Here is a 13,327-nt window from a genome sequence, read left to right as displayed (position 1 = left end):
TCTTGTGGACCTGTTCTCCTCCCCGCTGCCAAGCAGGAGGCCATTCTAGGATCGGAGGGGTCAGTGTCCTGCCTGTACCCCCACCCCCATACCTTGTGGCTGCTGTGGCCTTAGCTTTGCCTTTTAGGGGCCTTCCTCCTCAGAGAGGCTGTCCTCTCTCCCATGTCCCTGGAGATGTCCTTCCCATGCAGCAGGGTCTGGCAGCCTCTGGGCTTTCCAGGTTTGTGGTATTCTGGGGGTCCTGGTGAAGACCACACTGCACTCGAAGAAGTGAAGACAAGTTTATTGAGGAGCTTGACACCCCTCTTCTGCCCTAGCTTGAGAGAACAACTGCAGCATTTTTTTCTTTTTCTCTTCCTGATGACCATCTTCGGGCTGGCGGGCCAGGCCCCTGGGTGTCTCCCACATCCCTGTCTTTAGTGAGACTGAGGATCTGGTATAAGGAAACAGATCAGCTGCAGCCAGTGAGGGCCCCTGCGTTGGGCCTGGGAGAGAGAAGGTCCTGTTCCTGCCTTTCCTGTGGCCCGAGGTAGTCTCAGCTCTGAAGCCAGGCTATTGCTCGACACCGCAGGATGCCCAGGACTCCCTGGAACCAGGAGCAAAAGGGCGCAGTCCTTTCCCCGTCAGAGCCACCCACCAGCTTCCAGGCTTCCTGCATCTTCCAGGGGTCCAGCCTGTGGGACGTCAGCAGGAATTTTCCATAGCAGCACCGGTCTAGCGGGTAGTGGGTGGCACCAGCCAGCTTGACACACTGTGTTGGGGCGAGGCCTCCTCGTCGGGCACTTACCCCTACAAAGACATCCTCTAATGGGAGAGGGGGTGCCCGGCTGGCCACCTTGAGAATGAGCTGCACAGCAGACGCTGACAGCACATACCCCGTGCCTGAGGCATAGGGTGGAAAGGGGCCCCAGGTGTGAGGCCACTGCTCCTCTGATACGCGGTGCCTGCCCCCTGGTGTCCGAGAGGGGTTCACGCGCCAGTGCACCCGGCCCAGGTACAGAAGAGGCACTTCCTCGCTGTGCAAAACCTGGCCTCCTTCCTGCTCAGCTTCTCTCTGGGGTTCCGTGCTTCTCTCCCATTGCTCCCAACGGCCCCCTCGCAAGACCAGCTCTGATACCAGTTCGGGGACGTTGACATACACATCATCGTCCGTCTTGAGGACGTATCGGGCCATAGGGCAGTGTTTCTCAGCCCAGTTCAGCCCGCTGAGGGTCTTTAGGGTGAGGTTGCGGTAGGAGTCCTGGAAGGCGGCCTGCAAGATATCCCCCTGGGCTGCTGACTCCGAGGCCAGGTCATTCCCCTGGGAGCCCCACACGGGGTGCTGTGTGTTTGGCTCTCCCAGCAGGAATAGCGTCTGCACCCTGAGCCCCCGGGCCTCGCGCAGCCCGCCCCACGAGGCCCGAATGGCGTTTCTCTGGTTCAGGTTCTCCGGAGCCGTGCACACCAGGATGAGCAGGAAGGGAGGGGCCCCGGGACCACTGCAAGCTTCCTGGTTGGGGATCAAGAGGCGGGGCAGGGCCAGGGGCGGCCCCGGTGAGGCGGGGGCTGGGAGCAGGGAGGCTAGTGAGAGGCTCAGCAGCTCCTCCCCCAACCCCGAAGGCCCGAAGAGGGTCCAGAGGATAACCAGCAGCAGAGCGGCGAGAAGCAGGCGCCGGAAGAGCCTGAGCTGCATGGTGCGGCGTACTCCGAGGGGATCCGTAAGAGCGAAGGGCGGAGACTAGCTCCCCAGGCCTGGGTCACGGCCAGGGACTTAATGGACCACGCCTGGGATGCGGAGGACGGAGCGCGCGACCGGGACCAGCGCACCTTGGGGGTTGGGGAGAGGCGGTGCAGCTGCGGACCGCGGTCGAGGCATGCTGCGGGGGTGGCTACCTTGTCGCCGCGGCCTCGCCGCCAGCAAGCTTGGCTCCATGGCTGCCCGACTGCGGCACTCACGGCCCCTCCCCCGCCTCGCCCCGGCGGCCGGTCTGCCGCCCGCTTCCGCGTTGCGCGCTCCCATCCCCGCCGGAAGCGGCGTCGGAGCAGCGCGGCAGGGCGCGGAAACCCGGGCGGCTGGAGTGGCACCAAACGGAGTGAGACCGGTCTGTCCAGCCACTCCCCATCCCAACGCACCCACGTACTCCACCAGGGAGACCACACCCTTCATAACCAACGTCGGTGTTTTTGCCTTTGTTGCTTCGGTCACAGCCCGAAGGATTTTCTCTTATGACTAGATGACCCCTTTAAAAAAAAAAAAAAAAAACCCAGAGTGACCAAGACCTGCATACTCACCTGAACTGCAACTGGCTAGGCTCAGCTACCCACTCCACAATCATGCTGCACACCAACCCCAGGGGGTTGGTCTCTTAACTAGTCTGGGTCAGCCCCTCAAGGCTGGGAACTGTTTTCCCCTCACATTTCTCTTTAGAGAGGAACATCACTAGCTACATATAGGGAGACTGGGTGGTCTGCAGCATCACCACTGCTAAAACTAATAGCACTGTGTGGGCAACTGAGTAGGGCAGCTCTAAATGGAAAAAGGACCCAGCACTTTAACATTCCCTATTAGAATGGACAGAAAGGACAGGAAGCCATAGGTATATAAACTATTTATTAACAGACAAGGCCTACAGACTTATTTCTTCTTGGACACACCCACAGTGCGGCCACGGCGGCCAGTAGTCTTGGTGTGCTGGCCTCGGACACGAAGGCTGCAGGTAAAAAGAGAAGGGTCATAGGTCACACAAAGCCCAAACAAAAGGTTGGGGAAAAGGAAGAGCAAGTAGGAGGAATGCTGAGTCGAGGTAGGCAGGGAGATGAGACCCCCCACTCACCCCCAGAAGTGACGCAGCCCTCTATGGGCCCGAATCTTCTTCAGTCGCTCCAGGTCTTCACGGAGCTTGTTGTCCAGACCATTGGCTAGGACCTGGATTCAGAGGAGGGGGCAAGGGATGTTTTATCCCCTGACCTCCTATGCCCAATTCTGTCAGGACCCTCCACCCTTCCTCTAATCCTGCCCTCATTTCAGTACACACCTGGCTATATTTTCCATCCTTTACATCCTTCTGTCTGTTCAAGAACCAGTCTGGGATCTTGTACTGGCGTGGATTCTGCATAATGGTGATTACACGTTCCACCTAGCAGGCAGGATGAGGTCAGATCTAGATGGCCCCCTTTCTGAGGCTGACCCCAGCCCCAGCCCCCTTCCTTGTCCTCACCTCATCCTCAGTGAGTTCTCCCGCCCTCTTGGTGAGGTCAATGTCTGCTTTCCTCAAGACCACATGAGCATATCTTCGGCCCACACCCTGAATGAAGTGAGGGGTTTCGGAATTAGGGTTGAATCTGATTTTTTAATTCCTTTATAGCCTCATTATTCAAAAAGCTCACAAAGGTAGGATCTGCAATAATCTATTTTGCAATTCCCTAGGTCACCTTTTCCTCACCCACCTTTCCAGATATAAACCATTCCATAGAAGGTTAACTTTGGGCCGGGTGCAGTGGCTCATGCCTGTAATCCCAGCACTTTGGGAGGCCCAGGTGGGCGGATGACATTGAGGGCAGGAGTTCGAAACCAGCCTGGCCAACATGGTGAAACCCCGTCTCTACTAGAAATACAAAAGAATGCCGGGCGCGGTGGCTCACGCTTGTAATCCCAGCACTTTGGGAGGCCGAGGCGGGCGGATCACGAGGTCAGGAGATCGAGACCACGGTGAAACCCCGTCTCTACTAAAAATACAAAAAATTAGCCGGGCGTGGTGGCGGGCGCCTGTAGTCCCAGCTACTCGGAGAGGCTGAGGCAGGAGAATGGCGTGAACCCGGGAGGCAGAGCTTGCAGTGAGCCGAGATTGCGCCACTGCACTCCAGCCTGGGCGACAGAGCAAGACTCCGTCTCAAAAAAAAAGAAATACAAAAGAAGTAGCTGAGCGTGGTGGCAGGCTCATGCCTGTAATCCCAGCTGCTTGGGAGGCTGCAGCAGAATAGCTTGAACCTGGGAGGTGGAGGTTGCATCAAGCCGAGATCACGCGACCACACTCTAACCTGGGCGACAGTGAGACCCCGTCTCGAAAAAAGAAAAAAGTAACTTTGTTCAGGAGCACGACTGAATCATGAACACAGAATTTAGTATTATAGACAACCCTTTGAAAGCAGGCAGTATCTTTTTTCCCTCATTGCTCAGCATATGTAGTTGTCACTAAGTGCCTTCTGATTCTTGCATTTAAGAGAACAAGGGGCCTGCCTCTGCAAGCTGATGCAGTAAACCAGGGTCTTATGAGTTACAGGCTTTGATTAAGGTACTGGGCTGTCAGTTCCTCGGAATCTCTAAGGGTCACAATTATTTAGGCAAATCACTGTATTCCTATAATCAAAGTATTCCAAGATCACAAACTCAATTTTGTCAGTGCCCAGAACCGACCGCCCAAGTGATTATAAAAAGAAACTAATGCTTACATTGGTAGCATCACATCAACACCAGCACTAGCACCTATGCCACCTAAACTCATGAACCAAAGTGACTTGGAGAGTGAAGGATGAACTGAATAGCAAGCCCTGCCCCTCATTTTGTCCAACTAGAAACTCAGAATGTGGCCTATTTGGAAATAAGGTCTTTACGGAAATAGGTAAAATGACATTATATTTGATTAGGGTGGGCTCTAGATCCAATCACAAATCATCTTATGAGAGAGACATGAAAAGGACCATGAGATGACAGCAACAGATTGGAGCAATGCAGCTACAAGCCAAGGAACACTAAGGATTACTGACAACCACCAGAAGACAGGAAGAGGCAAGGGAGAATTCTTAAGTGCCTCCAGCAGAGTAATTTTCTGCTTAGTTTATATGAACTTGTTACAGTCGGCTCCAGGAAACTAAAACAAATGGCAGTTCCTATCTGCAAGAAAGAGATCAAGGGTTGGCTTCACCGTGGCTCATGCCTGTAATTCCAGCACTTTAGGAGGCTGAGGCTGGAGGATCACTGAGCCCACGAGTTCAAGACCAGCCTGGACAACACAGCAAGATCCAGATTAGCCAGACGTGGTGGTGCACACCTGTAGCCCCAACTACTTGGAAAGTTGAGGCAGGAAGATTGACTTGAGCCCTGGTTGTCCAGGCTACAGTGAACAGTGATTCCGCCACTCCAGCCTGGGCGACAGTCTCAAAAAATAAATGTGGCTAGGCGCAGTGGCTCATGCCTGTAATCCCAGCACTTTGGGAGGCTGAGGTGCATCACCTGAGGTCAGAAGTTTAAGACCAGTCTGACCAACATGATGAGACCCCATCTCTTCTAAAAATACAAACATTAGCTGGGCGTGTGCCTATAATCTCAACTACTTGGGAGGCTGAGGTTGCAGTGAGATGAGATTGCGCCACTGCAGTCCGGCCTGGGTGATGGGGCGAGACTCTGTCTCAGAATAAATAAATAAACACGACCAAGGTCAAATTATTAGGTTGATTCAGAAGATAGCAGGATCTTTCAAATTTATTTATTTATTAATTAAATGACGAGGTTTCACCATGTTGGCCAGGCTGGTCTCGAACTCCTGACCTCAGGGGATCTGCCCACTTCAGCCTCCGAAAGTGAGCCACTGCACTAAGCCTCAAATTAAATTATATGTTTTTCCCGGGTTCACGCCATTCTCCTGCCTCAGCCTCTCTGAGTAGCTGGGACTACAGGCGCCCGCCACCACGCCCGGCTAATTTTTTTTTGTATTTTTAGTATCTCGATCTCCTGACCTCGTGATCCGCTAAATTATATGTTTACAAATGAAAAGATTTACTTCAAAATGGGTGTGGGAAGAGATACAGATGAAATAAGATTTCTAATTTTTAGTTAGATACACCCATGAAGGTTATTCTCTATTACACTTCTGAATGCTGCGCCTCTACTTAAGCCTCACAGCCAGTCTCTGAAATAAGTACCGTATTTCACACTGCCTTATTAGTTTCACAGAGCACCCAACAGAAGGAATTTCCCTCTACAAATTCCTCAAACAAGCCAACGGTATCCCTACTACTATCCATTCCCTAATGTCGCCTAAGTACCTACCATACAACAAAAGCCAAGAAGACAGGCCTAGCCCAGCACCCATGGACACATACTGGTAGGCTATTTCCACAACTAACTACACATTCCAACTTAAGGAAAAAAAAGAACGTTATGTATCTAGAAAGCCAGGAGTTTGTTAGGTTTGTGGAGAGAAATACTCAAGTGAAATAATATTCTTGCATTCATTGATTCGATTCTTAAAAGCCAAAGAGAGATAGATGTACTCCTTCACACTTTGACAGGAAAGGAGTGTCAATTATGGCATCTCAGTAAATATTCCGCTCAGACTTCTTCCCCCCTCCATCCACGGGCTTCTTCACACTTTTTATCTGTTGGCATTTCTACTTATCCCTCAAGATGCCCAATAATCCTCCAATTCTCAGGTAATATAAATTTCGCAGGAAGGGTTGCTGTTATGATGGTGGGGTGGGTAAAGAAACCGAATCTAGAAGGAATCTCACAAGCTCATGGTTCAGTTAAATCTTAGCGAATTCGGGTGAGCAACCATACCTTCTCCTCACCTCCCCGGGTGAAATGTTTTGGCTTGACCTTAGACCACTCTCTTGGCTTTAATCACTTATTTTCTGTGGTAAATGCTAAAGGGGTTAGTCTCTCCCTGAACCACTTTCTTTTCTTAATCCAGCAGTCAAGGTGATCTGGACGAGACTCAAGTCTCCCCAACCTTGCTTCATTTTTGCTTATGTCTTCACAACCCAATTCTCATTTACATTCCCTATTCCTTACCCTACTTCACTTACCTTAATGGCAGTGATGGCAAAGGCTATTTTCCGCCGCCCATCGATGTTGGTGTTGAGTACTCGCAAAATATGCTGGAACTTTTCAGGGATCACTAGAGACTAGTTGAAAAAGTACGGGGGAAGAAATCAGACACAGTAAACTATCAAACAGTAAGGCTGATAAGACAAACGAACTTCATACAAAAAGGTTAAGCCTGTCACAAGTGGCAAAACACCCGCCCCCCACCCCTTAGGTTTTCACACCACAGAGCAAACTCCTCAGTCCTGCAGAGTAGGCACATGAAACGTTCAAGCTTGGGAAAATGCAACCTCTGGAGAGAGGAAGCAGGTCTCCTGCCCATTCCCAAAAGTGCGTGGCGGAAGCCAGAGTTCCCCATATACGCCCAAGCCTTAGGAAGCTTCCGTGCGCCCGAGCAGTGACCCTTCCTCGGGCCCGCTCTCCGGAATTGGAAATCTTTGGTGTCCCTTTCCAGGGACGCGATCCAAGGCTCCATACAGAAAGTCGCAGGCCCTCAGAACAGGACGTTTCCAGAACCCTGACAGCCGGCTTTCCTTGCCCAAGTTGCGATGTCGTTGGATCACGGCACGGATTCCAGGCTTACCATGGCGGCAGCACAAGCGGCGGCGTGTAGGCCTCCTGTGGAAGAGAGAGAGCGGAAGTGACGCGATATCATTATATAGCTTCCAGGAGGAAGAGGCGGTGCGATCTAGGAGAAGTGCTTCCGGAAACTGTTTCAACGCGACCTGGCTGGATTTATGAGAGTATGGCTTGGGTAACACAACTTCCGGTGCGCTCTTCTTTACAGTTCGTAAGGTTCATAGGTACGAGAACAGCGAAGGTTCCGGGGCTACTTTGTGCTTCAGACTTCCACATTTCCATTTGCAGTTGGGTGAAGTGGTTAGGGCTGAAAGGGGACAGCTGGAGTCAAACAACTTAACTCAAATATCTGGGAACGATTTCGCGCTGAGGAAGACCCTTTGGGACTTGTAGCTCCACTCCGGGGAACGGACTCGCCGGGACTGACAGTTGCCTGAAGTGAGGCTGCGGGGAATGGCCGCCGCTGCGACCATGGCGGCTGCCGCCCGGGAACTGGTGTTGCGGGCTGGGACCTCAGATATGGAGGAGGAAGAGGGCCCGCTGGTGAGAGCGCGGAGCTGTTTCTCCTCCGTAGTTCCGGTGCTCCTAGCTTCAGAGCTAGGTTTAGGCACAAGGGTGGGAACTTGGCTGCTACCCGTGATATTACCTGTTTGGCTCCCCGTACCCTTCCCTGTGATCAGACCCGACCCTGAGCGGGACTCTAGTGGCTGAAACTCATGTTCTGGGGCACAATTTCAACTTCACTCCACATTTTGGGGTAGAGTCAAGAAGCAATATAGTGTAAAGGTTAAGAACATGGCCTCTGGAGCCAGACTTCCTGGGTTCTAATTCCCTCTCTGCCACTTACACGCTGTGTGCCCTTGGGCAAGTTAACCAGCTTCTCTGTGCCATCATTTCTCACACCTATAAGGTGAGGAAGATAGAACCTACTGTATACATCGTCGTTAGGATTAGATGAATGAGTATGTATAAGATTGCACCTGGCACGCCGGTAAACACTATGTGTTTTGACATTTCTAGAAAGCCTGCGGTTCCCCAGAGGTGTGATAGAACACCCAAGATGGCAGGAGTCTGAGGGTCTTAAATTTAAGTGCAAGTTCTGCTCTATCCTCTGCAATTCCTAGCTTTCCTCATTCGGTCATCTCCACTGCAGTCTTTTTTTTTTTTTTTTGAGACGGAGTCTCGCTCTGTCGCCCAGGCTGGAGTGCAGTGGCGCGATCTTGGCTCACTGCAAGCTCCACCTCCCGGGTTCACGCCATTCTCCTGCCTCAACCTCCCAAGTAGCTGGGACTACAGGCGCCCGCCACCACGCCCGGCTAATTTTTTGTATTTTTTAGTAGAGACGGGGTTTCACCGTGTTAGCCAGGATGGTCTCGATCTCCTGACCTCGTGATCCGCCCGCCTCGGCCTCCCAAAGTGCTGGGATTACAGGCGTGAGCCACCGCGCCCGGCCTCCACTGCACTGTCTTGTCTTTTACTTTTTTTTTTTTTTCTTGAGACGGGTTTCCCTGTGTTACCCAGGTTGACCTTGAACTCCTGATCTCAAACAATTTTCCCGTCTCAGCTTCTAAGTAGTTGGGACTACAAGGAGCCCGCCACCATGCTGGGCTACCTCCACTGTCTCACTGGATCGTCTCACTCCTTGTCGTATTCCTTACCCATCAGCACAAAATAGGAGAGTGGGTACAATGTGAGACTCTTAGAATTTTTCAAAGCAGTACCTGTGGCTCCCAGTAAATGCACCTCCTTCTCACTTGAAGGACTGGAGATATCCAATTATATTTTTTCTTTCTGTCTTTCACCGTACCCTACTCCCATTAACTTATCCCTTTCCAGGCGGGTGGTCCTGGGCTCCAGGAACCACTGCAACTTGGGGAGTTGGATATCACTTCTGATGAGTTCATCCTGGATGAAGTGGATGGTAAGTGATGGCAGTACCTGTAATCTGAGGCATGGGGGCTGGAAGGAATAAGGTAGGGATTGGTGTGCAGATACTCAATGTGGGGAGAGGGAGCTGTGGAGCTGGACCCTTATGATAAACTTCTATTTCCAGTTCACATTCAGGCAAATCTGGAGGATGAGTTGGTAAAGGAAGCTCTTAAAACGGTGAGGCTTTCCCCTGTACTAATCTGCCCTTCTATCTACTCTCCCCCAAAAGGAAAAACAACAGTCTCTTGCTTTTGTTGTATCAGCTTGGTATCTGACCCTTTAGTCCTTCACTGATTCTGTTACAGTGTCCTTTTACTGAGACTTCCTTCTGACCTGTCATTTTTATGTTCTCCCAGGGTGTAGATCTCCGTCACTATTCAAAGCAAGTTGAGCTGGAGCTACAGCAGATTGAACAGAAATCCATTCGGGATTGTATCCTCCAGCAGAGGGAAGGGGTGGTGCTATTGACATGGGGATTTTGTGGCGTGCGGTACAGATGTCCCAGCTGGGGTCAACATCTCTGAGGTTTCTGTCACTTCAAAGAGAAACTGGAGAGTTAGTACAAATCTGAGGATCTCCCATCTTCACCATGAGGCCCCTTGACTTTTTGTGGGTCAGATATTCAAGAGAGTGAGAATATAGCATCTCTACACAACCAGATCACAGCCTGTGATGCTGTCCTGGAGGTTAGTAATCATGACCTGTGACCCCTAATAGCTACTCTGAACCAGATCATGGACTCTGGTGCCATTTTTAGGTCATCAGCCTCAAGATGGGGACAGGTTAGGGTCATTTTCAAGATGACTTCAGGAGCCTTTTTTGTTATTACTGCCATATTTAATGTTATTTCCTGATAATCTGGGGTGTCTCATCATCTGCCACCCTCAAGGACTGATAAATACTGAGGACTTCACAAAGAGTCTTTGGTGGCCCACTTATCCCCTACAAACCCTATAGCACTCCAGCAACATCTACCCTCCCTACAGCGAATGGAGCAGATGTTGGGAGCTTTTCAGAGTGACCTCAGCTCCATCAGCTCTGAGATCCGGACACTGCAGGAACAGTCAGGAGCCATGAACATTCGACTTCGAAATCGCCAGGCAGTTCGGGGGAAACTTGGGGAGCTTGTTGATGGTCTGGTGGTGCCTTCTGCTCTGGTCACGTGAGTTACCAGTTTGAAGGGTCATAATGTCCATAGCAGGTGGATGGGCTGGGGTGACCTACCCTATTTACCATATGGGTCTCCTGGCTCCAGGTTAAGTGCTTTTTAGAAATTAGTAGCCAGGTTAACCACCATTTTTTTAGGCATGCATTAGGCATCAAAGATTAAGATTAAGAATGATGTAAGATCAGGTGTATAGTGGGGAGGTCCAGGAATAGAAAACTTTGTACGTGTGTCCTGACTATATGGTACAATGCAAGGTGGTAGAGATGACAGGGGCTGGAGGTAAGGAGTGTGGTCTGGATCTGGTTTAGGGATGTCTGGGTCTCCCTTGTAACTCATCCCACCCCTCCCTGCTACCCAGGGCAATTCTGGAGGCTCCAGTGACAGAGCCCAGGTTCTTGGAGCAGCTACAGGAGCTGGATGCCAAGGCAGCCGCAGTCAGAGAGCAGGAAGCTAGAGGCACAGCAGCCTGCGCAGATGTCAGAGGCGTGCTCGATCGGCTCCGGGTCAAGGTGGGAAGTAGGGATGGATACCTTGGAGGCTACTGGAAGCAGCCTTCCCAAGATCTTCACTATGGATTTCCTTGGCAGAGCTCACTGTAGCCTGTCTCCAAGAACTTCACCCTGCCTTTTCTGGGCAGCCCCATTCTTGCCTCTCTGGGTTTCCCTGAAAATCTTGAGAAATACAAAAGAGATATTCACCACCCTTCTGCCTATGTTTACCATTTGTTGCTTCCCCCAGTTCCTCTCATACAGCAAAAGGGTTGCAGCTTCATGCCATGTGTTTGGTTCCCCACATCTAGGCAGTGACGAAGATCCGAGAGTTTATCCTCCAGAAGATTTATTCCTTCAGGAAACCCATGACCAACTATCAGATCCCCCAGACGGCCCTGCTGAAGTACAGGTCACAACCCCAAGGAAGTGCATGGGATGGCCTTTGAGCTTTTGAGCAGCCTAATGTGGCCATCTGGTTTCTTGGGAGACAGGTAGACTGACATGTTCCTGACCCCCTAGGTTCTTCTATCAGTTTCTGCTGGGCAATGAACGAGCAACAGCAAAGGAGATCAGGGATGAATACGTGGAGACGCTGAGCAAGATTTACCTGTCTTACTACCGCTCTTACCTGGGGCGGCTCATGAAGGTGCAGGTAAGGTCAGGAGGGAGAGGCATTCCTGGGCACATGGACTGGGAGGAGGGGACATCCCTGGGCAAGGAATATTTTATTGTGTTGTGGGAAGACACGGTTATCAGTTCTCTTTTCTCTTTTCTTAGTATGAGGAAGTCGCTGAGAAAGATGATCTAATGGGTGTGGAAGATACAGCGAAGAAAGATATCCTAGTACTGGGGAACCCTCATGCCAGGCCTTGAGAATGGGAGGACTTTCGGCTCCAGCCACCAAGGCACTGCTCCTTACCTTTTCCTATGGGACTGAAACCTTTTAGAATGTGATGAAAGCTATAGTCTCCCTCCCCAGAAAGATGCACACATTATTTTGACACATAGTTTTGCATATGATTGCAGGGGAGGGAGAGACACCCTGAAGCCCATTTACAGATGTCAGCACGTGGGGCCCCAGTAATGGGAAAGAGGGCTGGCTAGGCCATGTCTGCCTGTCTGGGGTCCCCGCAGATAGTGAGTCTTTGGGCCCAGTTATGGTCTCATTGTTTTCCCTAACTCTAACCCATCTTACGATTCTTCTCAAAGCCATCGCTCCGCAGCAGGAACACCATTTTCACCCTAGGAACCCGCGGCTCTGTCATCTCCCCCACTGAACTTGAGGCCCCCATCCTGGTGCCTCACACAGCCCAGCGTGGAGAGCAGAGGGTATGAGGAGGAACAAGCTTCAGTCATGAAAGAGGCTCTGAGCATGGCGGGGAGGGAAGGCCAGACTTCAGGGCAGAGCTTCCCAACCTGCAGGCCCTGTCTTAATCCCCTTAGACTTGGGAGTGGCCTTCTCCAATCACTCCAGCCTGCTGTGATGTGAAAAGAGCTGGGAACCATTGACTTAAGGGCATGCAGAGGGGAGAGACTGGATGAGGGGAATGACGGTCAGAGGCAGGTGTTGAGGTGGATGCAGGAGTAGCAACAGCAGGTAGGTGTAGGCCCTTTTTGTACCCCTATGTTCCCCCACCTTTTCAGTGCCCATTCAGCTTGCTCTTTGACAGCCTGGACCTAGATAGATGAGAAGGGTCTGCCTAGCTCTTATTACTCAGGTTTACTGATTTTCCAGCCATATCCATGGGAAGTCAGTGTTGGGGTCCATCCCTTCTGTTTTTCTTCTTTACTCCTCCTCTCCCAGTATCCATTTGAGGCCCTCTTCCGCAGCCAGCACTACGCCCTCCTAGACAATTCCTGCCGCGAATACCTTTTCATCTGTGAATTTTTTGTTGTGTCTGGCCCGGCTGCACATGACCTGTTCCATGCTGTCATGGGCCGTACACTCAGCATGACCCTGGTAAGACTCCTACTTCCTATACTGTTCAACACCTTTGTCCCCAGTCTTCATCAGCAGCATAGTGGGGTCCTGACTGGTAGAACTGAAATCAGGATCACCTCATTCTAAAATGTCTAAGCCTTGGCTGGGCATGGTAGCGCATGCCCATAATCCCAGCACTTTGGGAGTCCAAGGCAGTAGGATTGCCTGAGCTCAGGAGTTTGAGACCAGCCTGGGCAACAACCTCATCTCTACAGAAAATGAAAGATTAGCCGGGTGTGTGTTGATGTATGCCTATGGTCCCAGCTACCTGAGATGCTGAGGTGGAAGGATTGCTTGAGCCCAAGAGGTCAAGGCTGTAGTAAGCCATGCACTCCAGAGTGAGACCTGTCTCAAAAAAAAAAAAAAAAAAAAAAAAA

At 51.3% G+C, this 13,327-nt stretch overlaps 3 protein-coding genes across 4 annotated transcripts in view; 1 reads left to right on the top strand and 2 right to left on the bottom strand.

The window, feature by feature from the left end:
• Positions 1-267: 267 nt before the first annotated feature.
• B3GALT4 (beta-1,3-galactosyltransferase 4) lies at positions 268-1,983 on the bottom strand. Of its 2 annotated transcripts, XM_058432501.1 has the most exons (2): positions 788-1,983; positions 268-674 (listed from the first exon to the last, which is right to left on the bottom strand). In XM_058432501.1, the coding sequence occupies exons 1-2, from the start codon at positions 1,670-1,672 to the stop codon at positions 624-626; spliced, it is 936 nt and encodes a 311-aa protein (XP_058288484.1). In that variant the 5' UTR covers positions 1,673-1,983; the 3' UTR covers positions 268-623. The 2 variants fall into 2 exon arrangements, with proteins under 2 accessions (XP_058288484.1, XP_031996452.1); XM_032140561.2 differs by having other exon boundaries at positions 268-1,983.
• Positions 1,984-2,569: 586 nt separating this feature from the next.
• RPS18 (ribosomal protein S18) lies at positions 2,570-7,536 on the bottom strand. Its single transcript, XM_032140548.2, has 6 exons — positions 7,386-7,536; positions 6,784-6,882; positions 3,198-3,284; positions 3,015-3,116; positions 2,814-2,905; positions 2,570-2,690 (listed from the first exon to the last, which is right to left on the bottom strand). Exons 1-6 carry the CDS (start codon positions 7,455-7,457, stop codon positions 2,615-2,617), a joined length of 528 nt encoding a protein of 175 aa, XP_031996439.1. The 5' UTR covers positions 7,458-7,536; the 3' UTR covers positions 2,570-2,614.
• Positions 7,537-7,631: 95 nt separating this feature from the next.
• Positions 7,632-13,327, top strand: part of VPS52 (VPS52 subunit of GARP complex) — a 22,433-nt gene continuing 16,737 nt past the window's right edge. The window contains exons 1-12 of the mRNA XM_032140546.2: positions 7,632-7,924; positions 9,218-9,302; positions 9,435-9,487; positions 9,667-9,742; positions 9,929-9,996; positions 10,297-10,472; positions 10,837-10,987; positions 11,278-11,378; positions 11,489-11,621; positions 11,747-11,804; positions 12,165-12,298; positions 12,774-12,929. Of these exons, the coding sequence (XP_031996437.1) occupies positions 7,835-7,924; positions 9,218-9,302; positions 9,435-9,487; positions 9,667-9,742; positions 9,929-9,996; positions 10,297-10,472; positions 10,837-10,987; positions 11,278-11,378; positions 11,489-11,621; positions 11,747-11,804; positions 12,165-12,298; positions 12,774-12,929 (1,281 nt within the window). The 5' untranslated portion in view covers positions 7,632-7,834. The remainder of the gene's footprint in view (positions 7,925-9,217; positions 9,303-9,434; positions 9,488-9,666; positions 9,743-9,928; positions 9,997-10,296; positions 10,473-10,836; positions 10,988-11,277; positions 11,379-11,488; positions 11,622-11,746; positions 11,805-12,164; positions 12,299-12,773; positions 12,930-13,327) is intronic.

Source organism: Hylobates moloch, unplaced genomic scaffold (assembly GCF_009828535.3).
Source record: "Hylobates moloch isolate HMO894 unplaced genomic scaffold, HMol_V3 SCAFFOLD_20, whole genome shotgun sequence".
NCBI classification, from domain to species: domain Eukaryota; kingdom Metazoa; phylum Chordata; class Mammalia; order Primates; family Hylobatidae; genus Hylobates; species Hylobates moloch.
This window is presented reverse-complemented; position numbering and strand designations above follow the sequence as displayed.